General features: G+C 37.7%; 2 protein-coding genes across 3 annotated transcripts; both read left to right on the top strand.

The window, feature by feature from the left end:
- On the top strand, positions 1–22,129 carry LOC139877927 (putative disease resistance RPP13-like protein 1). Of its 2 annotated transcripts, XM_071865328.1 has the most exons (3): positions 1–194; positions 20,415–20,673; positions 20,815–22,129. In XM_071865328.1, exons 2-3 carry the CDS (start codon positions 20,433–20,435, stop codon positions 21,972–21,974), a joined length of 1,401 nt encoding a protein of 466 aa, XP_071721429.1. In that variant the 5' UTR covers positions 1–194; positions 20,415–20,432; the 3' UTR covers positions 21,975–22,129. The 2 variants fall into 2 exon arrangements, with proteins under 2 accessions (XP_071721429.1, XP_071721428.1); XM_071865327.1 differs by lacking the exon at positions 1–194 and having other exon boundaries at positions 20,259–20,673.
- Positions 22,130–22,229: 100 nt separating this feature from the next.
- Positions 22,230–24,678, top strand: LOC139877926 (putative disease resistance RPP13-like protein 1). The gene is made up of 2 exons (XM_071865326.1): positions 22,230–24,332; positions 24,609–24,678. Exon 1 carries the CDS (start codon positions 22,375–22,377, stop codon positions 23,938–23,940), a length of 1,566 nt encoding a protein of 521 aa, XP_071721427.1. The 5' UTR covers positions 22,230–22,374; the 3' UTR covers positions 23,941–24,332; positions 24,609–24,678.
- Positions 24,679–26,328: the final 1,650 nt, after the last annotated feature.

Genomic DNA, 26,328 nt, shown 5'->3' with positions numbered 1-26,328 from the left:
GAGAAATTTAGCAAAAGAGACTACTCTCCGTTAGATCCACTTTTCAAAGTTAAAATAAATAATACCCAGCGGCCGGTGGTGAGTAATTTGATCCAACAACTCAAAAACATTGTGGTAACGTGATCCAGTGAGCATAGCTTATTCTTCAAAACCCACCAGCCAACAACTCAAAAATGTTGTGGTAATTTGATCCGGTGAGCATAGCAGATGCTTCAAAATAATCATAATTTGTTGTTGATACAATCTGCTATACCCGAATTAGCTTTAAGGTTTAAATCTTGAAAACTCAGTGTATATTAGCTTTTGATTTCTAAAATAGTTGAAAATGTTGAAATAGAAAATATAAATGGTTGTTGGTAGATGTTGGTGGTGGATGTAGTTGGTAAAATAAGTGAATGGTTGTTGGTAAGTTGTAGGTAATACTTTTCATTACCTAACTTGCCTAACTCTCACCAAATCTCAATCCTTACTACTATAAATAGAGCCATAAGCAAGCATTCAAATCATCCCAAAACACATTCTTCTTCTTATATTCTAAGAGTGTAATAGAGAGTTTGAGTTTAGTCTCCTAATTACAAGAGATATAAGCATTAGTAATTATCCTTGTAATTAGAGAGAAGTTGTAATTCCTATTATTCTTATTAGTGAAACATTTCTTTCCTTGCCCGTGGTTTTTACCCTATTGGGGTTTTCCACGTTAAATCTCGGTGTTCCTTTATTATCGTTTTCATATTATTACTAGTGGTTTGCTATAATTCGGTGTCACTTTTCTCAACAAGTGGTATCAGAGCTAAGGTCTAATATCTTATGTGTTAATCTACTTATCATATGCTCTGTGGTTGCCACGAGAGTGGATCGTCCACATCAGAAAATAAGTAAGATTATTTTCACTCGGTAAAAGTCCTTGGGTGTTATTTCAAGAAAAAATAATATTGTCGAAAAAAAAAAGATTGTAATTATAGCAATGTCTACGAAATTTGAAATTGAAAAGTTCAACGGGAGTAACTTCTCGTTATGGAAACTAAAGATGAAAGCTATCCTGAGAAAGGATAAGTGTTTGGCAGCCATCAGTGGACGTTCCGCTGAAGTCACTGATGAAAAATGGGAAGAGATGGACGGCCAGGCTATCGCAAATCTTCATCTGGCACTAGCAGATGGCGTTTTGTCTAGCATTGAAGAAAAGAAGACGGCGAAAGAGATTTGGGATCACCTCGTAAAATTGTACGAGACCAAATCACTCCACAACAAGATATTCCTTAAGAGGAAACTTTATGCGCTACGCATGAATGAATCTACTTCAGTTAATGAGCACATTAATTCTTTGAATACTCTATTTTCTCAACTCGCTTCATTAAGCTGCAATATAGAGCCAAAAGAACGTGCTGAACTTTTACTTCAGAGTATTCCTGATTCGTATGATCAACTCATTATTAACTTAACCAATAATGTTCTCTCGGAGTATCTAGTCTATGATGAAGTTGCGGCTGCTATTCTAGAAGAAGAAAATCGGCGCAATAACAAGGAGGACAAACAGGCCGGTTCACGACAAGTGGAGGCCTTATTGGTGTCAGGAGGGAGATCAACGAAACGTGGCTCAAGTGGGAGTCACAATCATGGTAAACTGAAGTCTAAAAAGAAGAGGACCTACACATGCTACAATTGTGGCAAGAAAGGTCACCTGAAGAAGGATTGTCGGAGTTTAAATAACTCAAATCCTCAAGAAAATATTGCAAGCACTTCAGATGATGGGACTGCTTTGGTTAGTGAGGCAGTGGTAGCAAATGAAGGCAGAAAGACATTTGTTGATGTCTGGTTATTTGACTCAGGAGCTACTTTTCACATGACCCCTAGAAGAGAATGGTTCAAACAATATGAACGTATCTCAGGAGGATCTGTATATAGTTGCAATGATCATGAACTAAAGATCATTGGAATTGGAGATATCATTCTGAAGATGCACGATGGTACAGTTCGTACTATTCAAGGTGTACGACACGTGGAAGGTTTGAAGAAGAACTTATTGTCTTTAGGACAATTGGATGATCTTGGTTGTAAGATGGTGATACATGAGAAGATCATGATAATCAAGAAAGGCGCGGTTGTACTTATGAAAGGAGAAAAGGTGGGTGCTAATTTATACATTCTGAAAGGCGAAACGGTACAGGAATCAGAAGCATCTGTTGCTTCGAATAGTTCAAGTGATAAAGTTACTATGACATGGCATCAAAAGCTTGGACACATGTCTGAACAAGGTATGAAGATTCTTGTTGAAAGAAATCTTATTCCTGGTCTTACAAAGGTATCGCTACCTTTTTGTGAGCATTGTGTAATCAGTAAGCAGCATCGTCTGAAGTTTAACACATCAAATTCTAGAAGTAAATTGGTTCTAGAATTGGTTCACTCTAATGTGTGGCAAGCACCAGTTCAATCCCTAGGAGGAGAAAAGTATTTTGTATCATTTATTGATGATTACACTAGGAGATGTTGGGTGTACCCAATCAAGAGGAAGGCGGATGTGTTTGAAGTTTTCAAAGTTTACAAAGCGCGGGTTGAACTTGAATCTGGTAAAAAGATCAAGTGTTTGAGGACAGATAATGGAGGATAATACACTGGTGATGAATTTGATAAGTTTTGCAAACAAGAAGGTATCAAAAGGCAGTTCACAACAGCATACACTCCTCAACAAAATGGAGTGGTAGAGCGGATGAACAGAACCTTGTTAGATAGAACAAGGGCGATGTTGGCAACTGCAAGCTTGGGAAAATCATTCTGGGCAGAAGCAGTAAGTACTGCCTGTTACGTGATAAATCGGTCACCATCAACTACAATTGAGTTGAAATTGAAACAACCCAACCCGTACTCCGTACGATAAATTTTTTTTTTTTTATAATACACATTTACGCGCCAATTAAATATGTAGACCAAATCACAAGTTCCATTAAACCATACAACCATTACCAATGTTTACAAAAGGGCACAAAGGCCATTAGTTAAGTAAATATAAGTTTGACCGAATACAATGATAGTTTATAAACCAAACGACCCAACGAGCATGGTTTGGGACTAAACTACCCAAAAGGTGGTCAACTTCCAAAAGCTCCTACAAGCACATCATCAAGGACATCTAGTGTCCGACAATCCCCTTCCCTTTATCCTCGCCTGCAACTAAAAAGATAAACAACGAGAGGGGTAAGCTAACGCTTAGTGAATGCAATAATTATACATGATCATATATAACCTACTTACTTGCATACACTTACACAATACCACATACAAGCTAGCAACTCAACCAACATGAAATCCATCATGCATAAACTACTATCCACGTTCCACATCAAGCTAGCAATAGTATTAGCATATAGTTCACAATATAATATGCTAAGTACAATTCGCACAACCATGGTTAACCAAGTATACAAGAGAACGGTACATGAAGGTCCGTTGGAGTTCATAACATCCACTAGTGTTACTTATACACCGCGTAATCACTAGTCCCCCGGGTGATGTCTTAAACACCGCGACTAACTCACCCTTACACAATGTGGCGTCTTAAACACCGCGACGAATCCACACTTCATTCAATACAATGAGTGGTGTCTTGATCACCGCGACACTTCCACTCTCATGACATTGTGGTGTCTTAAACACCGCGACAATTCCACAAGTCAATTACACAATGAGTAGTGTCTTAAGCACCGTGACAATACTACTCGTTACCTAAAATATGGTGTCTTGAACACCGCGACACTTCCACATTCATACCACACAAATAAATACATTATATACGTTCACGCATAATTATTCCACTCACCTTGACACAAGGATGATGAATATTCGCTTCCAAACTCAAAGCCAAGTACCTAATACATTAAGTACCAATTCAATACATAAACTAGTGGAATTAACCACATTACAATTACTTGGGCATTTAATGACTCAATTCGCATTAAATGACCCAACTACATCACAACCGCCCTCTTAATGGCCAAGACTCGACTTTAGTTACCAACATTAGTGCATTAAAGTCTACTAGCCTCAATTGACATCCACCTAGGGTAATTTACACCCATTTTACCCAAACTAGGTCAACTAGTACATTCTTGACCCATTTTGACACTTTCACATCCAAACTAGTCAAACATAACCCAAATGACATCTCTTTTAATTTTAACAAATGTTTAATGCTTTTAATATCATTAACACTTTCAACTCACAATTACAAGGCCAAAACCCTAGATTATGGCCATTAGGGTTTCATTACAACAACCTAACCCAAATTCACCCATTTTACTCCCAAATGGGTCATACAAGCTTCTATTAACCAAAACCCTAGCCATAATCAATTAAAACTCGAAACTTAGAGTTAGAACTTACCGAGACTATCACCACGTAGCTAGAGTCACAAGGAACAACTTTAATACTTGCTCCAAAGATCAACCCTAAATCCTTCCTCTCTCAATCTCACTTTGAATCCAAATGGGTGTTAGAGTTTTGGGAGAGAAATTGAAAGAAAATGAAAAAGGAAAATGAAATAAATGAACTAGTGGACCAGATTTAATGCACCCATCTGATCTATACGTCCATTTACCATTTTGCCCCTCAAAATCTCTTAATTTAACCTAAAACCGGGACCTGGCCAGCAGGCCTGCCGCGGCGCGGCACTAAACGTCGCGACGCGACGAATCAAAGTAAAATTCACCATGCTTAAGTCCTGTTCTGATCTGGAAACGCTTGATGGGTCGCGGCGCGGACCCGTTTGTCGTTGCGCGACATACGCCTGGGTCTGGCCACTTCGACTAGTTAGTCAAATTTCCAAGGTTTCCACAACTAATTCCTTCATTCTCGTTCCCAATACACGTCTAAGCCTCACATCTAAGTCTCACGAGACCTAACACTACACAAGCTCATTTGTACACTTATATACGCACATGTTAACTAGCACACAATAAATTATATATATACGTTTTTCTATACAATTACGCATAAGCTTCCGAATCATAACGTACAAATGGTTAAATATGTACCTTTAGTCACGTACGGGAAAAACGGGATGTTACAACTCTCCCCCACTTAGATCGGAGCGCGTCCTCGCGATCCAAGCCGCATGACAAGCCGGAAGATAAACCAAAGCAAACTCTTCGGATTCCCATGTAAACTCGGAACCCTTTCGATGTCGCCATTCACTTTGAAGGTTCTAACTTCCTTGTTCCGCAACATCTTAACCTTTTCATCAAGGATTGCAACCGGTTCTTCTGCATACTCTAACTTGTTATTCAAAGTAATCTCATCCAATGGCACCCAAGTCGAGTCATCCACAAGACACTTGAAAAGATGGGAAACATGGAACGTATTATGAATTCCCGCAAGTTCTTCGGGTAACTCTAATCGATAAGCAACCTCACCAACACGTGCCAATACCTTGAAAGGACCAATAAACCGAGGAGCTAACTTTCCTCGCTTTCTAAACCGAATCACACCCTTCCATGGAGAAACCTTAAGCATCACCATATCACCTTCTTGAAACTCAATCGTTCTTCTACCTTTATCGGCATAAGACTTTTGTCTATCTTGCGCCGCTTTAAGTCGAGCCCGAATCATTTCAATTTTACTATTCGTCTCCAAAACCAAATTTGAACTTCCGATTTCTCGTTGACCCACTTCTCCTCAACAAATGGGAGTTCGACATCTACACCCATAGAGCATCTCGTATGGTGGCATCCCAATACTAGCGTGGTAACTATTATTGTATGAGAATTCCACCAAGGGTAAGTGCTCGTCCCAACTTCCACCAAAATCAATAATACACGCCCTCAACATATCCTCTAGCGTTTGGTTAGTACGCTCGGTTTGACCGTCCGTTTGAGGATGATACGCCGTGCTCATTTTTAATTGAGTACCCATATCTTCATGAAACTTGTTCCAAAACCGAGATGTAAAGCGAGTATCTCGATCCGAAACAATAGATACCGGAACCCCATGTCTTGATATCACCTCCTTTATAAACAACTTAGCTAAAGTCTCCGATGATATCGTTTCCCGAATGGGAAGAAACAAGGCACTCTTCGTCAATCTATCAACAATCACCCAAATCGTATCGTATTGGGTTCGCGCCGTATTCGGTAACTTGGTAATAAAGTCCATGGTAATGTGCTCCCATTTCCATTTCGGGACTTCCAATGGTTGTAACTTACCGTAAGGCTTTTGGTGTTCGGCTTTGACTTGTAAACATGTGACGCATTGTTCAACATACTTAACCACATCAGGCTTCATGTCGGGCCACCAATAATCTTTCTTCAAATCATAGTACATTTTCGTTGCACCCGGATGAATGGAATATTTGGACTTATGTGCTTCATCAAGTAGCACTTGCCGGTAATCCCCCATCTTAGGTACCCATACCCTTCCTTGAAAGGACAACAAGCCACGCGAGCCCATTGTAATGAACTCTGATTGGCCAACGATTCGTTCCGTGTGCTTATTGTGAACATAAGCCTCTATTTGATCTTCACCCATCTTTTCAAGAAAGTCATTAGTGATAATCAAACGTAACGATCCCACCTTTATCGCCGGATGTGTACTCTTTCGACTCAAGGCGTCCGCAACAACGTTCGCCTTACCCGGATGATAAAGTATCACGCAATCATAATCTTTCACCACGTCCATCCATCTACGTTGACGATAATTCAAATCTCGTTGAGTGAAAAGATGTTTCAAATTTTTGTGATCCGAATATATCGTACACTTGACACCATACAAGTAATGGCGCCAAATTTTCAACGCGTGCACTACCGCCGCCATCTCAAGATCATGAGTCGGGTATCTCGTTTCGTGTTCTTTTAATTGTCGAGAGGCATAAGCGATGACTTTACCTCTTTGCATCAGAACACACCCGAGCCCATTCAACGAAGCATCACAATAAACCACCATGTCTTCAATCCCTTCCGGTAACACCAACACCGGAGCTTGACATAACTTTTCTTTCAACAATTGAAAGGCGACTTCTTGTTCTTTTTCCCAATTAAATTTAACATTTTTCCTCGTCAACTTCGTCAAAGGAGAAGCAATCTTAGAAAAGTCTTGAATAAACCGACGATAATAACCGGCCAATCCGAAAAAACTTCGGATTTCCGTAGGCGTAGTCGGTCGACTCCAACTTTTCACCGTTTCGATCTTCCCCGGGTCTACCATAATACCTTCTTGATTCACAATATGACCAAGGAATTGAACTTCCCTTAGCCAAAATTCACATTTGGAGAACTTAGCATACAATTTCTCCCTTCGCAACGTCTTCAACACTTCACGTAGATGGTGTTCATGTTCCTTCATACTCTTGGAATAAACGAGTATGTCGTCAATGAACACGATTACCGACTTGTCCAACATAGGTTGGCACACTCGGTTCATTAGATCCATGAATGCCGCCGGTGCATTCGTGAGACCAAAAGGCATAACCACAAACTCATAATGCCCGTAACGCGTCCGAAAGGCCGTTTTCTCGATGTCTTCCTCACGGACCCGCACTTGATGATAGCCGGACCGTAAATCGATCTTAGAAAAATACGTGGCACCTTGGAGTTGATCAAATAAATCGTCGATCCGAGGTAATGGATAACGATTCTTGATCGTCACTTTATTCAACTCCCTATAGTCGATGCACATTCGCATGCTTCCATCTTTCTTTTTCACAAACAAAACCGGAGCACCCCACGGCGAGGAGCTTGGTCGAATGAAACCCTTCTCAAGCAACTCTTGGGTTTGATTAAGCAATTCTTGCATCTCCGTCGGTGGTAAACGATAAGGGGTTTTAGCAATGGGAGTAGCTCCCGGAACCAACTCGATGCGAAATTCGACTTGTCTTTCCTCCGGAACACCCGGTAATTCATCCGGAAAGACATCTTCAAATTCGTTAACCACCGGAATCTTACGAATAGGTGGTGGCTCATCACGAGTATCAACTACGTGAGCAAGATAAAACAAGGCACCGCTCTTGCGAAAACGTCGTGCCCTTGCATAAGTGCACAATGGTACGAGTCTTCTCCGTCTATCGCCATGAATAATCAACTCTCCCCCATTTGGGGTCCTAACACGAATGAACTTATCATGGCATGCAATATCGGCTCTATAACGATCGAGCCAATCCATACCAACAATAATATCGAACTCACCCAAAGTCATCGGAATGAGGTCAATTTTAAACGTTTCGGTACCAAACACAATATCACAATTCTTACAAACATCAACCACTAGCGCCGTCTTGCCATCCGCTATTTCGACTTCAACCGGACGGCTCAACTTAACTAGCGGTTTATTTAACTTAGATACAAATCGAGGCGACACAAAAGACAAATTAGCACCGCTATCAAATAATATCTTGGCCGGTTTAGAGTTAACCAAGAAAGTACCTGAGACAACTTCGTTCGATTGTTTAGCTTCATCATTAGTCATCAAATAATTTCGACCCCGTCCCGTACCCGCCGCCTTCTCTAACCGCTTGACATGATCATTAACCAACTCGGGACACTCGGTCTTCTTGTGTCCTTCCTTCCCACAATTGTAACAAGTGAATTTTGTAGTAGAAGATGGTTTGGTGCAATCACGGGCCATATGTCCCCTTCGCCCACAATTATGACAAGAATAGGGGAAATCCCCCGAAGCACCTTTCTTCACACTCCCCACACTCTCGGAGCCTTTCTTAAACTTCTTGCTAGAAAAATTAGATTGACTAGTAGCTTCAAATTTTTTCTTGCCCAAGGTAAGGCTATTCTTCCTCATCACAAGCGCCTCGAAACCCTTGGCCATGTTAAACAATTCGTCAAAGCTTTTCACCACATTCACAGTTATCTTCTCTTGATAACTATCATTCAAGATCCGATAAAAATCTTCCTTTAACATCTTGTCGTTCCCGACATACTCCGGGCAAAATTGAGTTTTAGACAAAAACACAGATTTGAGAGTGTTCAAGTCCATCGACCCTTGCCTCAAGGAACGTAACTCGTCCTTTAGCCTAGTGAGATCAGCCGAAGTTCGGTATTCTTCGAAAAATTCCACCTTAAACTCATCCCAAGAAAAGTCCATGCATTGTTCTTCGCCATAGACTTGAATCTTTGCATCCCACCATAGCTTGGCATCACCTCTTAGCATGCTACAACCATACCTTGTCTTTTTATCGTTAGGGCACTCACATGTACGAAAAGCCCCCTCCATATCGGAGATAAACCGGGCACTCTTAAGTGGGTCCCGTTCACCATCAAAGGTAGGAGGTTGAGCATCCTTGAAGTTCTTAAAGAAAAAGTCTCGCCTCCCCACATTCTCTTCTTGAAGAACAATTTTAATTTGTTCCTTAACCATATCGACGACTTGTTCTTCAATAGTGTCTAGAAACATCTTCTTAATATCAACAAGAAAATCCGCCCTTTGGCGTTGAAAGATGGCCTCAACCTTGGCCGTGAACTCGGGGTCCTCGCTCGTGCCCCCATTATCGGTGTCGTGTCCGTTTCTCATCTTCATTCTATAAAACGGGAAAGATTAAACAACGAAACCAAAGACATGACACATATATACCATACCACCCCATCGCGCTCAACAATCGTCATACATCGCTCGTTTGACACGATTTGCACCCGTAGCAAGGGTAGCTAGTCATTGCTACACGAGCACGTCGCATTAACTTGCTAGTACAACGTCTATCTCGCTTGATGATTCCAACTACAACACAAAACAGTGAGTGCATGGTTAGTTCATATAAACCTACGCACTACCATTCCCGATTCGACCCGAAGTCGTACAAGTCCCGCCTAAAAGCGCATACACATAAAAGTCTAAGTCTAGGCACCTATCTCAAGTCGCCTAAATCCCTTAGACCATGCTCTGATACCACTTGAAACAACCCAACCCGTACTCCGTACGATAAATTATTTTTTTTATAATACACATTTACGCGCCAATTAAATATGTAGACCAAATCACAAGTTCCATTAAACCATACAACCATTACCAATGTTTACAAAAGGGCACAAAGGCCATTAGTTAAGTAAATATAAGTTTGACCGAATACAATGATAGTTTATAAACCAAACGACCCAACGAGCATGGTTTGGGACTAAACTACCCAAAAGGTGGTCAACTTCCAAAAGCTCCTACAAGCACATCATCAAGGACATCTAGTGTCCGACAATCCCCTTCCCTTTATCCTCGCCTGCAACTAAAAAGATAAACAACGAGAGGGGTAAGCTAACGCTTAGTGAATGCAATAATTATACATGATCATATATAACCTACTTACTTGCATACACTTACACAATACCACATACAAGCTAGCAACTCAACCAACATGAAATCCATCATGCATAAACTACTATCCACGTTCCACATCAAGCTAGCAATAGTATTAGCATATAGTTCACAATATAATATGCTAAGTACAATTCGCACAACCATGGTTAACCAAGTATACAAGAGAACGGTACATGAAGGTCCGTTGGAGTTCATAACATCCACTAGTGTTACTTATACACCGCGTAATCACTAGTCCCCCGGGTGATGTCTTAAACACCGCGACTAACTCACCCTTACACAATGTGGCGTCTTAAACACCGCGACGAATCTACACTTCATTAAATACAATGAGTGGTGTCTTGATCACCGCGACACTTCCACTCTCATGACATTGTGGTGTCTTAAACACCGCGACAATTCCACAAGTCAATTACACAATGAGTAGTGTCTTAAGCACCGCGACAATACTACTCGTTACCTAAAATGTGGTGTCTTGAACACCGCGACACTTCCACATTCATACCACACAAATAAATACATTATATACGTTCACGCATAATTATTCCACTCACCTTGACACAAGGATGATGAATATTCGCTTCCAAACTCAAAGCCAAGTACCTAATACATTAAGTACCAATTCAATACATAAACTAGTGGAATTAACCACATTACAATTACTTGGGCATTTAATGACTCAATTCGCATTAAATGACCCAACTACATCACAACCGCCCTCTTAATGGCCAAGACTCGACTTTAGTTACCAACATTAGTGCATTAAAGTCTACTAGCCTCAATTGACATCCACCTAGGGTAATTTACACCCATTTTACCCAAACTAGGTCAACTAGTACATTCTTGACCCATTTTGACACTTTCACATCCAAACTAGTCAAACATAACCCAAATGACATCTCTTTTAATTTTAACAAATGTTTAATGCTTTTAATATCATTAACACTTTCAACTCACAATTACAAGGCCAAAACCCTAGATTATGGCCATTAGGGTTTCATTACAACAACCTAACCCAAATTCACCCATTTTACTCCCAAATGGGTCATACAAGCTTCTATTAACCAAAACCCTAGCCATAATCAATTAAAACTCGAAACTTAGAGTTAGAACTTACCGAGACTATCACCACGTAGCTAGAGTCACAAGGAACAACTTTAATACTTGCTCCAAAGATCAACCCTAAATCCTTCCTCTCTCAATCTCACTTTGAATCCAAATGGGTGTTAGAGTTTTGGGAGAGAAATTGAAAGAAAATGAAAAAGGAAAATGAAATAAATGAACTAGTGGACCAGATTTAATGCACCCATCTGATCTATACGTCCATTTACCATTTTGCCCCTCAAAATCTCTTAATTTAACCTAAAACCGGGACCTGGCCAGCAGGCCTGCCGCGGCGCGACGAATCAAAGTAAAATTCACCATGCTTAAGTCCTGTTCTGATCTAGAAATGCTTGATGGGTCGCGGCGCGGACCCGTTTGTCGCGGCGCGACATACGCCTGGGTATGGCTACTTCGACTAGTTAGTCAAATTTCCAAGGTTTCCACAACTAATTCCTTCATTCTCGTTCCCAATACATGTCTAAGCCTCACATCTAAGTCTCACGAGACCTAACACTACACAAGCTCATTTGTACACTTATATACGCACATGTTAACTAGCACACAATAAATTATATATATACGTTTATCTATACAATTACGCATAAGCTTCCGAATCATAACGTACAAATGGTTAAATATGTACCTTTAGTCACGTACGGGAAAAACGGGATGTTACAGAAATCGCCGATGGAAATGTGGACTGGAAAACCAGTTAATTATTCTGACCTTCATGTATTTGGAAGCCCTGTGTACGCAATGTACAATTCTCAAGAAACGACAAAATTGGATCCGAAGTCCAGAAAGTGTTTGTTCTTGGGGTATGCTGATGGAGTTAAGGGGTATCGCTTGTGGGACCCCACTGCCCACAAAGTAGTCATCAGCAGAGATGTTGTCTTTACAAAAGACAAAGATCTTGAAGATGTTAGCACTTCAAAAGAAACTATACCGATACAGGTGGGTAATGAATTTCATAAAGATTCTTCTGAAGCAGTACCAGAGCACGATGAAAATCAAGTAGTCGTTGATGAAGCTCCAGCGACTCGTATTTCTAATCGGGAAAGGAAACGTCCAGGGTGGCACTCAGATTATATTATGGAAAGCAATGTTGCATATTGTTTTCTAACAGAGGAAGGAGAGCCAACAACTCTTCGCGAGGCACTAAATCATTCAGATGCATCTTAGTGGATGACGGCTATGCAGGAAGAAATTGAAGCTCTTCATAAAAATAAAACATGGGAACTTGTGCCATTGCCGAAAGGTAGAAAACCTATTGGAAATAAATGGGTGTATAAGATCAAGCAAAATGGTGATGATCAAGTGGAGCGGTATCGTGCAAGACTGGTGGTTAAAGGATATGCTCAGAAAGAAGGTACAGACTTTAATGAAATATTTTCTCCTGTGGTTCGACTTACAACAATTCGAGTAGTTCTAGCGATGTGTGCTACATTTGATTTGCATCTAGAGCAGCTAGAAGTGAAAACTGCATTTCTTAATGGAAATCTTGAAGAAGAAATTTATATGCTTCAACCAGAAGGTTTTGAACTACAAGGAAAAAAGAACTTGGTTTGCAGGTTAAAGAAATCTCTGTATGGTCTCAAACAGGCGCCGAGATGTTGGTACAAGAGATTTGATTCTTTCATAATGAGCCTTGAATATAACAGACTTTATGCAGACCCTTGTGCATATTTCAAGAGGTTTGGGGACAATGATTTTGTCATTTTGCTGTTATATGTAGATGACATGTTGGTTGCAGGCCCCAACAAAGATCGTATTAATAAGCTGAAGGCTCAATTGGCTAGGGAGTTTGAAATGAAAGACTTGGGTGTCGCAAACAAGATTCTAGGGATGCAAATTCACCGAGACAGAGATAATAGGAAGATTTGGCTTTCTCAAAAGAATTATTTGAAGAAAGTCTTGCAGCGCTTCAATATGCAAGATAGTAAGCCAATCTCAACCCCACTTCCTACTAATCTCAAGTTATCCTCCGTTATGTGTCCTAGCAGTGAATACGAGAGGAAGGAGATGTCTCGAGTACCGTATGCATCAGCAGTGGGAAGTTTAATGTTCGCAATGATATGTACAAGACCAGACATTGCACATGCAGTGAGAGTAGTTAGTCGGTACATGGCGAATCCTGGTAAAGAGCATTGGAATGCGGTAAAGAGGATCCTAAAATACATTAAGGGTACTTTAGATGTTGCATTATGTTACGGGGAACCGGAATTTATTGTCAAAGGGTATGTTGATTCAGATTATGCAGGTGATATGGATAAAAGTAAATCTACCACTGCATATGTTTTTACACTTTGTGGTGGAACAATAAGCTGGGTTTCAAAACTGCAGTCAGTTGTGGCGACATCAACAACAGAAGCAGAATATGTAGCAGCTACTCACGCTACTAAAGAGGCAGTATGGTTGAAGATGTTGTTGGAGGAACTCGGGCACAAACAAGAGAATATCACTCTATTTTGTGACAACCAGAGTGCCTTGCATCTTGCAAGGAATCCATCATTTCATTCAAAGACAAAGCATATACGAGTTCAGTATCACTTCGTTCGTGAGAAAGTGGAAGAAGGAACCGTGGATGTGCAGAAAATTCATACTGACGACAATGTGGCCGATTTTCTAACAAAGTCAATCAACCGTGACAAGTTTATTTGGTGCCGTTCCTCATGCGGCCTAGCGGAAACGTAAGCAACATCATTGGCAAGGAAGGATTATCGTGTGAAGATTGATTGAGCTTCAATCGAATCTTCAAGTGGGAGATTGTTGAAATAAAAAATATAAATGGTTGTTGGTAGATGTTGTTGGTGGATGTAGTTGGTAAAATAAGTGGATGGTTGTTGGTAAGTTGTAGGTAACACTTTTCATTACCTAACTTGCCTAACTCTCACCAAATCCCAATCCTTACTACTATAAATAGAGCCATAAGCAAGCATTCAAATCATCCCAAAACACATTCTTCTTCTTATATTCTAAGAGTGTAATAGAGAGTTTGAGTTTAGTCTCCTAATTACAAGAGATATAAGCATTAGTAATTATCCTTGTAATTAGAGAGAAGTTGTAATTCCTATTATTCTTATTAGTGAAACGTTTCTTTCCTTGCCCGTGGTTTTTACCCTATTGGGGTTTTCCACGTTAAATCTCGGTGTTCCTTTATTATCGTTTTCATATTATTACTAGTGGTTTGCTATAATTCGGTGTCACTTTTCTCAACAGAAAACACAATCCCTCATTCCTTCCAAATATTATAACCTCCGTCACTAGCGAATCTTCTCAAATTAGAAGGTTTTTCTTTTTTACACACGTTTCTTATTTAATAAATTTTGATTTTCGTTAATTATTTTCATTTGATTGGAAGAAAAAAGTATCTTTTTTTGAACAGAAAAAGTATTCTGAGAAGCAAGATACACAACTTGAATTGCAGAGGTAAGGAGAAAATAATCTATGTTGACAATAATGAGAAAGGTGTTATAATTCAGTAGGCTTATAACTACCTTTAGTGGTTTGATTCTTGATGTTATAATTCAGTAGGCTTATAACTACCTTTAGTGATTTGATTCTTGATGTTATAATTCAGTAGGCTTATAACTACCTTTAGTGATTTGATTCTTGATTTAGAATACTAATAATGAAGTGTAAGAACAAAGATGATAATGGAGAGAAAGAAAGAAACACTTTGTAAGTGTGAGAAATGGTGCATGTTTAATGCTTGCATTCATGAGTATTTATAGCCTAAAATCTCAATATAAAAATACATACTTTGTGTACCAAAATTGACTATATGTATACACCAAAATTGACTATCCATATCTATATTATTATTATTATTATAACACTCCCCCTTGGATAGCAATTTTATTTTGTTGAAGATCAACTATAAATTACTGCCTCGTTAAAAACCTTGCTAAAGAAAACCCAGTGGGAAAAAACTTTAGCTAAGGGAAAAAGAGTGCAGCATGGAGTTGACTCCCCCTCAAGTAGACATCGCTTCAGCTGTTACATCTTTTGAACATGTCTCATGCCAATGTTATGAACGTGTGTTCTGAAAATAGCAGTTGGAAGTGCTTTCGTGAAAAGATCAGCAGAGTTTTTGCTGGATTGAACATATCTCATTTCAATCTCGTTGTCCTTAATGAGATTTTGAGTGTATGAGAAGAATCTAGGAGGTATGTGTTTGGTTCGGTCACTTTTGATATACCCTTCTTTCATCTGTGCTATGCAAGCTGCATTATCTTCATAGATAATTGTTGGACTTTTATCGCGTTCTAGTCCACAAGAATCAGTAATGATTTGTGTCATTGATCTCAACCAAAAACATTCCCGAGTAGCTTCATGTAATGCAATCACTTCGGCATGATTTGATGATGTAGCAACAAGTGTTTGTTTTTGAGAACGCCATGATATTGCAGTACCTCCATTTAGGAATACATATCCAGTTTGAGATTTAGCTTTATGTGGATCAGATAAATAACCTGCATCAGCATAACCAACCAAATCTTGTTTTGATTCGTTAGAATAAAATAATCCTAAATCAGTAGTTCCTCGAAGGTATCGAAATATGTGTTTGATCCCATTCCAGTGTCTTTTGGTAGGAGCAGAGCTGAACCTTGCCAACAAATTAACTGCAAAAGAAATGTCAGGTCTTGTACAATTTGTAAGATACATAAGAGCTCCAATTGCACTAAGATATGGTACTTCTGGTCCAAGAATGTCTTCTTGATCTTCACATAGACGAAATGGATCAGTTTCAACATTGAGTGATCTAACAACCATAGGAGTACTTAATGGTTTTGCCTTTATATGTTGTTTGATGTACAAGTAAACCATTAGGCATATGCTCAATTTGTAAACCAAGGCAATACTTGGTTTTTCCGAGATCTTTCATTTCAAATTCTTTCTTTAGAAGTTGAATGGCTTCATAGATCTCTTTATTTGTACCTATAATGTTAAGATCATCAACATAAACAGCTATGATCACATATCCGGATGTTGTTTTCTTAATGAAAGCACAAGGGCAAGTAAGGTTATTTGTATACCCTTTGCTTATCAAGTAATCACTTAATCGGTTATACCACATACGTCCCGATTGTTTTAACCCATATAAAGATCTTTGTAATTTAATCGAATACATTTCTTTGGGTTTTGCATTTGATGCTTCTGGTACCTTAAATCCTTCAGGTATCTTCATATATATATCACTATCAAGTGATCCATATAGATAAGCAGTCACAACATCCATGAGATGCATTTCTAAATTTTTAGAAACTGCCAGACTGATTAAGTACCTAAAAGTAATTGCATCCATAACAGGAGAATAAGTTTCTTCATAATCAATTCCCGGTCTTTGAGAAAAACCTTGAGCTACAAGTCTAGCTTTATACCTTGTAACTTCATTTTTCTCATTTCTTTTTCGGACAAAAATCCATCTGTATCCTACAGGTTTCACATCTTTAGGAGTGAGAATGATGGATCCGAAAACTTTTCTTTTATTGAGTGATTCTAATTCAGCTCGTATTGCTTCTTTCCATTGAGCCCAATCATGTCTATTTTGACATTCAACCATAGATGTTGGTTCTGGATCATCATCATTATTCATGATGTCATATGCAACATTAAATGAAAATTTCTCATCAAGATTTTTCATTTCATTTCGGTTCCATAATATTTTTGAATATGCATAATTGATTGCAATTTCTGTATTGACATCATCAATCTCCTCTGCAGTAGGAGTACTGATTTGTGGTTCTTCTTGAACACTTTCTTTTACTTCATTATCAGCTGATTTTCTTTTTCGAGGATTTTTATCCTTTGAACCGATTGGTCTTCCACGTTTCTGACGTGGCAAAGATTCATGAGTGACGTTATTGCCAGCTTTTGGAATTTCAATTCGAGCTGGAGTATTTACTGCTGGTATATATGATTTTGTCACCGTTTTTGTATCTGTAAATGCATCAGGCAATTGATTTGCAAGTTCTTGTATATGCATTATCTTTTGAACTTCTGTCTCGCATTCTTTTGTGCGAGGATCAAGATACTTTAATTGAGGTTCACACCATGAAACATCATTTTCTTTATTTTTCATTTCTCCCCCTAATCTAGGGAACAATGTTTCATTAAAATGACAATCAGCAAAACGTGCTGTAAAAACGTCACCTGTCATAGGTTCAATATACCTTAATATTGAAGATGTTTCATATCCAACATATATTCCCAACCTCCTTTGAGGACCCATTTTTGTACGTTGTGGTGTCGCAATTGGAACATACACTGCACAACCAAATGTTCTAAGATGGGAAATATTTGGCTCTTGACCAAAAGCAAGTTGTAGGGGGGAATATTTATGACTTGCACTTGGTCTGATGCGAATCAATGCAGCAGCATGTAAAATTGCATGACCCCATATAGATACAGGGAGTTTTGTTCTCATTATCAATGGTCTAGCGATTAACTGTAAACGTTTAATCAATGACTCGGCTAAACCATTTTGTGTATGATGTAATCCAGAACTAAGTCTTGGCAGTTTTTCAACCACATGACTCTTGTCAGTGATACTTAAATATTTCTCATTTTCTGTTGTCACTGACTGATAATCATACCCGTTAAGGTATATGTCGGAGAAACTCAATAAATTTCTGCTTGACTTGGGAGAAAATAAGGCATCATTTATTAAAAATTTTGTACCATTTGGTAGTATGAAATTTGCCTTTCCTATCCCTTTTATCAAGTTAGCAGGTCCTGATATTGTATGTATAGTTCCTTCCGTTGGTTTTAGATCAATAAAATATTTCTCGGATTTAAGTATAGTGTGTGTAGTTCCACTGTCTGCTATACAGAGATCTCCACCACTTGATTGATGTTGTATTCCAGCAAAATTCATATTGAACTTCATATATAAGAAATAAATAGTGAGTACATTAATATTACACAATATTTTAAACGCAAATAGATAGTACTGAAACATTTAGCAAACATAATGACAAAGACAGACGATATTAAATCGTTTATTTTTCAAAAGACACACAACTTAAACATTCAAGAAATCTTCATATAAATCAGATGGTTTCTCAGTGACTGTTGGATCAATATTATCCACAAAATTTACTTCCTTTTCTTTACCTTTCAGCGAATCCTGATACATCTTAACAAAATGTTTAGATGTTCGGCAAGTATTAGCCCAGTGGCCCATTCTACCACATCTGTAGCAAGATTCTTCAGAATTTTTAGAAGAATTTTCTTCAACATCTTGTTTAATGGGCTTGTTTTGTGGTTGATATTTATATTTTCGTGGATTACTATTTCTTTGACCACCACGGCCACGACCACGACCACGTCCACGCCCATTACCATTACCATAAGGATGGTTTCTACCATAGTTATGGCTTTTGGCATGATGATGGTGATGGTTATTATAACCACGACCTTGCCCGCGTCCTTGTCCCTGTTTATAATTATTTGCAGTATTTGCTTCAGGGATTGCAAGTGTACCAGTAGGACGGGATTGCTGATTTTTCATTAATAGCTCATCATTTTGCTCTGCAACTAAGAGATATGAATTAAGTTCAGGATATGTTTTGAACTTTAGCATTCTCAAATTTCTTTGCACTGTGATGTTTGCAGCATTCATTGTGGAGAAAGTTTTCTCCATCATGTCTGCATCACTAATTTCATGTCCACAGAATTTAAGTTGTGAACATGTATTATACAGAGCTGAGCTGTATTCATTTACTTTCTTAAAGTCTTGGAACCTTAATGTTCTCCATTGTTCCATTGCAGCTGGAAGTAAAATTTCTCTTTGATTATTGAATCTGCTTTTGAGACCTTCCCATAAAACATGGGGATCTTCTACAGTCACATAATTATTTTGTAAGCATTCATCAATATGTTGATGAATAAAGCAACATGCCGTAGCTTGTTCTTTTTCAGAACAAGTGTTGTTTTCATTTATGGTTTCAAGAATGCCCATTGATTTAAGATGCATTTTTACTTTTATAACCCATGGCATGTAGTTGTTTCCAGTTGATTCTAAAGGAGTAAATTTAAGCTTTTCCAGATTCGACATTTTCTATTATCAAAAATTAAAACAAACATCATGATAAATTAGAGTCAATTTATATTCATAAGTATATAAACATTAAACATAAATTTAATATAACATAAATGATAAGTAGGTGACAGTGTCGACCATGTGTAAGCAATCATAAATAAATGTTATATAACAAAAATATAAATATTAGTAAACATAAATGAAAATTTGGCGACAGTGTCGACCATATATTTTTTCAGGTGGTATAACCGACCTATATCATTCTGGTGGTATAACCGACCATATATCATTTTGGTGGCAGAGCCAACCATATTTATTATTAAGATTATCGTGCTGATAACGTGTTATAATTCAGTAGGCTTATAACTACCTTTAGTGGTTTGATTCTTGATGTTATAATTCAGTAGGCTTATAACTACCTTTAGTGGTTTGATTCTTGATGTTATAATTCAGTAGGCTTATAACTACCTTTAGTGATTTGATTCTTGATTTAGAATACTAATAATGAAGTGTAAGAACAAAGATGATAATGGAGAGAAAGAAAGAAACACTTTGTAAGTGTGAGAAATGGTGCATGTTTAATGCTTGCATTCATGAGTATTTATAGCCTAAAATCTCAATATAAAAATACATACTTTGTGTACCAAAATTGACTATATGTATACACCAAAATTGACTATCCATATCTATATTATTATTATTATTATTATTATAACAAAAGGGTATTTTAGGAAGTTACGTATAACAAACTCTGTATTATATCCATTTAATATCCTCCACGCGAAAAGTCTACACCAACTCTTGGTCTTCTTCTTTTTACTTCATCTGCAACTATACCCTAAAAGTCTTGGTTGTCTACCATTTTCATTCATCTTTTGAAATCAACTAGATCCCTAATGTTTTGATCAGTTTCTAATTTCAAATGGCCGAAATAGTTCTTACTTCTGCTGTCACTGTGCTGTTTGAAAAGCTACTTTCTGGTGACTTGATGAAGCTGACTCGATCTGAAGGAATCGAACCTCAACTAGAAAAATTGAAGTCAAAGTGGACATATATTGAAGCTGTGCTTGCTGATGCAAGTGAGAAGCATATAACACAGGAAGCTGTTAAAGTGTGGCTACTAGATCTTCGTCGTCTAGCTTATGACATAGAAGATGTACTCGATGATATGGCTACCGAAACCTTGAGAAGAAAGCTGAATGATGTATCAAGTGGCAGCACAAGCACCGGTAAGGTATTGAAAAAGATCATTCCAACTTCTTTTACTAATTTCACTCCTCATAACTTGATGTATGGTTGTAAGATGCGTTCTATGCTTGATGAAATTACCGAAAAATTGAATGGTCTTTACGTGAATAAAAATATGGTAGGTGTAGATATCAATACGATACATGCACTTAGATCAAACAGAAATTTTGAACGAACGGGGGAAACATCACTGCTAGATCATGAGTCTCCAGTTTTGGGTCGGGAAAAGGATGAAGCAGCATTGCTCGAGAAGTTGTTGGGGGATGAATCACGTAATCAAAATGTGAGTGTTGTGTCCATAGTTGGCTTCGGTGGGGTTGGGAAAACAACTCTTGCAAGACTAATGTACAACAACCATAAAGTCAAGGATTACTTTGAACTAAGGGCATGGGTTTGTGTTTCTGAAGGGTTTGATGTGCTCGCTGTTAGCAAGGCGATTTATCAAGCTGTCACCAGTGAGGACAACACACCTGCTAGTTTAAATCGCCTTCAAGAGGCCCTTAAAGAGAATCTTTCAAACAAAAGGTTTCTACTTGTGTTAGATGATGTTTGGAATGAAGACCGACAAAAGTGGAAAGCTCTTGAAAGACCACTTAAAGGGGCGCTAGGAAGTAAAATCATAGTAACCACACGGAAGATCACGGTTGCATCAACGATGGACAGTGTTGAACGTCACAATTTGGGGCTTCTATCAGATGAAGATGCACTTTCTTTGTTGGCTAAATCTGCCTTAGACGAGCATAATTTTGACAACCATCCGCTTGCTCAAGATATAATTAAGAAATGTAAAGGGTTGCCCTTAGCATTGATAGCAATTGGGAGGGTTTTGAAAGGAAAAGGAAATGATGAATGGGATAAGTTGTTGAAGAGTGAGATATGGAGTTCAGATGATGATGAAGGTGATATTCTTCCGGCTCTCAAGCTGAGCTACTATGATCTTCCTTTACATCTAAAGAAATTATTTGCATATTGTTCTTTATATCCGAAGGACCACTTGTTCAATAAGGATAAACTAGTCCTATTATGGATGGCAGAAGGTTTTTTGTCCCAATCGAAGGGCGGTAACAATATGGAGAGCCTAGGTCACCAATATTTTGAAGATCTACTGTCAAAGTCATTTTTTCAACATTCGGCTATTAACAAATCAAAATACATAATGCATGACTTAATGAATGACTTGGCAATAAGTGTTGCCGGAGAGTTCTTCTTTATGTTGGATGATAAAATGAATGTAAATGGTAGGAACGAAGCTTTTGATAAAATCTGTCATTTTCATTTTTAGAACAACCAGATGTAGAGTTTATAAACTTCGAGGAATTACATAAATCAAGACGCTTGCGGACGTTCTTGCCGGTGCTAGTTTATTGGTGGTCACGCTTTAAAACATCAGACCATGTTCTTGTCAAATTGCTTCCCCGATTACAACTCCTAAGGGTGCTAAGCTAGTTTATTGGTGGTCACGCTTTAAAACATCAGACCATGTTCTTGTCAAATTGCTTCCCCGATTACAACTCCTAAGGGTGCTAAGCTTTAATAGTTTTTCAATAGAAAAAGTACCACAATCAGTTGTTGGTCTCAAGCATTTGCGTTACCTCAATTTTTCCAATACAAAAATAAAAAAAGTACCGGAACAAGTAGGTGAGCTTTACAATCTACAAACCCTGTTGGTTTGTAATTGCGTTATGTTGTCTAAGTTGCCTGTCAGTTTTGCTAAGTTAATAAATCTCCGACATCTTTACATGAGTGGTACTCGAAGATTAACGAAGACCCCCTTAGGTATATGTGGGTTAACGAGTCTACAAACTCTAACTAATGTTTTCATCCAACGAGCTAATAGTTTCAAGGTATCTGACCTTCGAGGCCTCGTGAACCTTGAAGGTCATCTTTCCATTAAAGGATTAGAAAAAGTGACAGATCCGCAACAAGCAATGGATGCCAACTTGGAAGGAAAGGGTCTTGTTAGTTTGGCTATGAAATGGAGTGACAAATTTGATGATTCTCGAAATTTGCAAACTGAATATGAAGTGATTGAAGGACTTAGACCTCATAATAAGTTGAATAAACTGAAGATTTTAAACTATGGTGGAATGAAATTTCCTAGTTGGTTTGCAAATCCTTCATTTGATAAGTTAACAGAGCTTACAATAAAAGGGTGCATAAATTGTGCACATTTTCATGGTATTGCATTTCCATTATTAGAATACTTGGAGGTTTCTGATATGGAAGGCTTGGAGAAATGGTCAAATTGTGATGGTCACAAAACTACTGGATCATTTCCTCGTCTTCGTGAAATTCGGATAGAAAACTGCCCGAAACTGGCTGAGGTGTCAATTGGATTAATACCATCACTTGAGGTTTTGGTTTTAAGGAATTGTTCTGATGTAATCTTAAGAGCCATTGTTGTTGTGTCTTCATTAATTCAGAATTTGGTTATTCGTGATATTGAAAATCTTACAGAACTTGATGTGGAAGTTTCAAAACATCTTGGGGCAGTTGAGATATTAGAGATTGAAAATTGTGATGAGTTGAAAGAGGTTAATGTTGGAAGTAGTAACACCAAATCTGTGCTTAGAGATGTGTATCTTTATCGTTGTAGGTCATTGGAGAGTTACAATTGTCATAATAATGTTGAGAAATTGGAGATCTCATCTTGTTATTCAATGACTTCATTGACCTTGTCACTTCTATCCTCTCTCATAGTTGTTAAAATCACAAGTTGTGATAATCTAAAGTCGATTCCTGATGAGCTCCCATCCTCTCTGGAAGTTCTTGAAATCTTGATTTGTAAGAGTCTTAAGTCATTTCCTCATGAGCATTTGCAAAGTCTTACCTCTTTGAAAGAGATGGAGATATGGAACTGTCCAAGCATAGACGATACATTTCCAAGTGGGTTGTGGCCTCCTAATTTAAGGAAGCTAAAAATAGGAGTGTTAAAGAAGCCAATGTCAGAGTGGGGGCTGCAGAATTACCCGACCTCACTTGTTCGTCTTGAGTTAGATGGTTCTGATTCAGGAGTGGATTCATTTGCAATGGAAGGAGATGAGATGAATACTGCTGCATCAACATCTTTTCTTCTTCCACCATCTCTAACTTATCTATTCATCAGTAATTTTATGGATGTTGAATCAATTTCAGAGGAGCTCTTACAACACCTCACTCACCTTCAATCACTTGTTATATATAACTGCCCGAGCATTAGAGATGTCCCACGATCAACTTCATCCTTGACAGTATATGACCACAGGTAGAAATGGTATATTCTCTATATCTCTTGGTTCTCATTAGTGTGTTTGTACAATTGCCTGTTTGATTTAAATCCTCACACACTTCCTAATAATTTGTAGTATTTGCTCGTTATTGTGAATGGCCCACCTCCAAAATAGCTGTGCTTTTGTGTTTAACGGAAAACTATCTAACATAGCTTTCACAGCTTATTTATGTGATTATTTACTTTTATTCTTTTGCGCTAAAAAATTATATGATGTTACACTAACTATCATCGTTCTCTATAAAAACTAGTTGAATTGAATTATTCTTTAATATCATATGATATGATATGAGTCCACTTCCACAGGTGATTCATCAAGTGAACTAATGTGACAAGAAAAATCAAAGTAGAATTAAGAGCTTTCAAGTCGGGGTACGTTTGCAGATATCATCATTTAGCTGTTTATAAATTTAAAATGTGACTAGGCTTTGTTACAACTTTTTATTCATTCATGCCCTCCACCTATTTGATGAATTTTGACAAAGATAGCCATTTTTAATCTTTATTTTTTTGGACATATATCGCTACTTATCATTGGGTTCTAGGGAAATTTATTAACCTAATTTTGTGCTCATTTGTGTATTCTTTGCTGAAAGATATTAATATGAGGACGTTATAACAATCATTGACTTATTTCCACTTCCACAGGTGATTCATATGTTGTACCTACGGATGTAACAAGGACACTTAAAGTGGTATTAAGAGCTTTCAAGTGAAGGTATGTTTTCAAATATCATCATGTAGCTGTTTATAACTTGAAAATCTGTTTAGGTTTAGTTGATAGTACATTTGTTATGATTTAAATTTGACAGGATTATAGAAAAGACCAACATATTGTTAGTAAAAAACTATTGGATTTAGCTTACATTTCAGTTGTCAATTCAAAATGTACTTCTCATGTTTACAAATAAGTTTTCTATTTTGTTGGACAGAATAAAAAAGTGGTTCGATAGTTACAATGCTCCTGCCAGAAGAGAAGGCTCAAAGACACGTTTAAGATGTGAGTAAGCTCTAAACTATGTGATCGTTTGTGAAGTTTCTTTTTTGTCATGTAACGACTTAAAGCATGATCGTTATGTTATAAGTGTTGGTGAAACAAAATGTTAATATACGGAAACAGTTTAGTTCATTTAAGTTTTAGAAGCATTCATTGTTTTAGTAGCGTTCAGATAACATTTAATCCATTTCCTTAACATTTACAGTACCTATTAAGTGCACTTTTAGAGTTGCCCAAAGACACTTTTGCTATAAGTACACTCAGAAATTGTTTGATATGTTCAACATGTTTAATCCATTTCCTTTAAGTGTATGTTTTAGCTATAACCCAACTGACTCATTCAATTAAAAACATAGGTAAATGGGCCGAAACTCCATAAGAAGGATAAGTAAATGATTTAACATTCATTCTTCAGAAAATTACTTGCCTTGGTCATCACCCAGCCCCAGAAATGATATGACAATTTCAGCAGATCCATTATCAAAGTAACCCTCCTGAATTTCTAAATCCACACACAAATTAAGTATCAGTATCACAAAGATGCGAAAACATAACCGAGAACGAATTGGTATCAATGATGGTTATGTTTACTTGGTGACCAATCATAATCTCATAGTAAAGTCAGGGTTAATGATGGAAAGTAAACAAGGAAGTGAGTGACTGAATAATCCTTCAAACAGTTAATACCATTAAGCTCTAAGTAAACACTTACTAGCGCCCGTAGCTAAAAGTTAATAATATGGAGTTTATAAAAGTACAATTTTATCAAAGAGCGTTTATCAAGTGTTTTAGATCACTATTTTAAAATAGCTTATATTGCAATATATGCAACTTGAGCATACAAGAGTTGGACTTATCAAGAATTGTTTTTATTACAATTTCCTCTAAAAATAATATTTAAGTGCTACTTCATATAATATTACAAACACTAATCATGTTATTAAAATAATTGCTTATGGATTTTGAATGAACGCTTATCTCAAAATTCTTTTACATCCTTTTCACACAATCGAGCGTGTGTGGCGATTCCTGTACAAATTATTTTAATAACAAGCCTTCAGAATTATCTTTAAAGTTAGTCATACGCATCAATTATTTGGGCATCAATCATCAAATTATTATCAAGTAAATATTCAGCCACGCAAATTTATGCATCTAATGCAACAAAAAAGGCCAACAACAAATCAATGTTCAAACCAAAAGTAATTTCAATCAAACCTACTAGGGCGATAGACAAAATTGTGTAAAACTAAAAGTAATTACACATGTGCCGAATACTGTTGAAGAAACATGTAATGATGAAAGTAAATTAAAAGAAACACGTAATGATGAAAGTAAATGAAAACATCTATTGCAGAACGTCCATACGGC

The sequence above is a fragment of the Rutidosis leptorrhynchoides genome, chromosome 11, assembly GCF_046630445.1.
Source record: "Rutidosis leptorrhynchoides isolate AG116_Rl617_1_P2 chromosome 11, CSIRO_AGI_Rlap_v1, whole genome shotgun sequence".
NCBI lineage: Eukaryota > Viridiplantae > Streptophyta > Magnoliopsida > Asterales > Asteraceae > Rutidosis > Rutidosis leptorrhynchoides.
The sequence above is the reverse complement of the archived record's forward strand: the minus strand, read 5'-3'. Positions and strand labels throughout refer to the sequence as shown.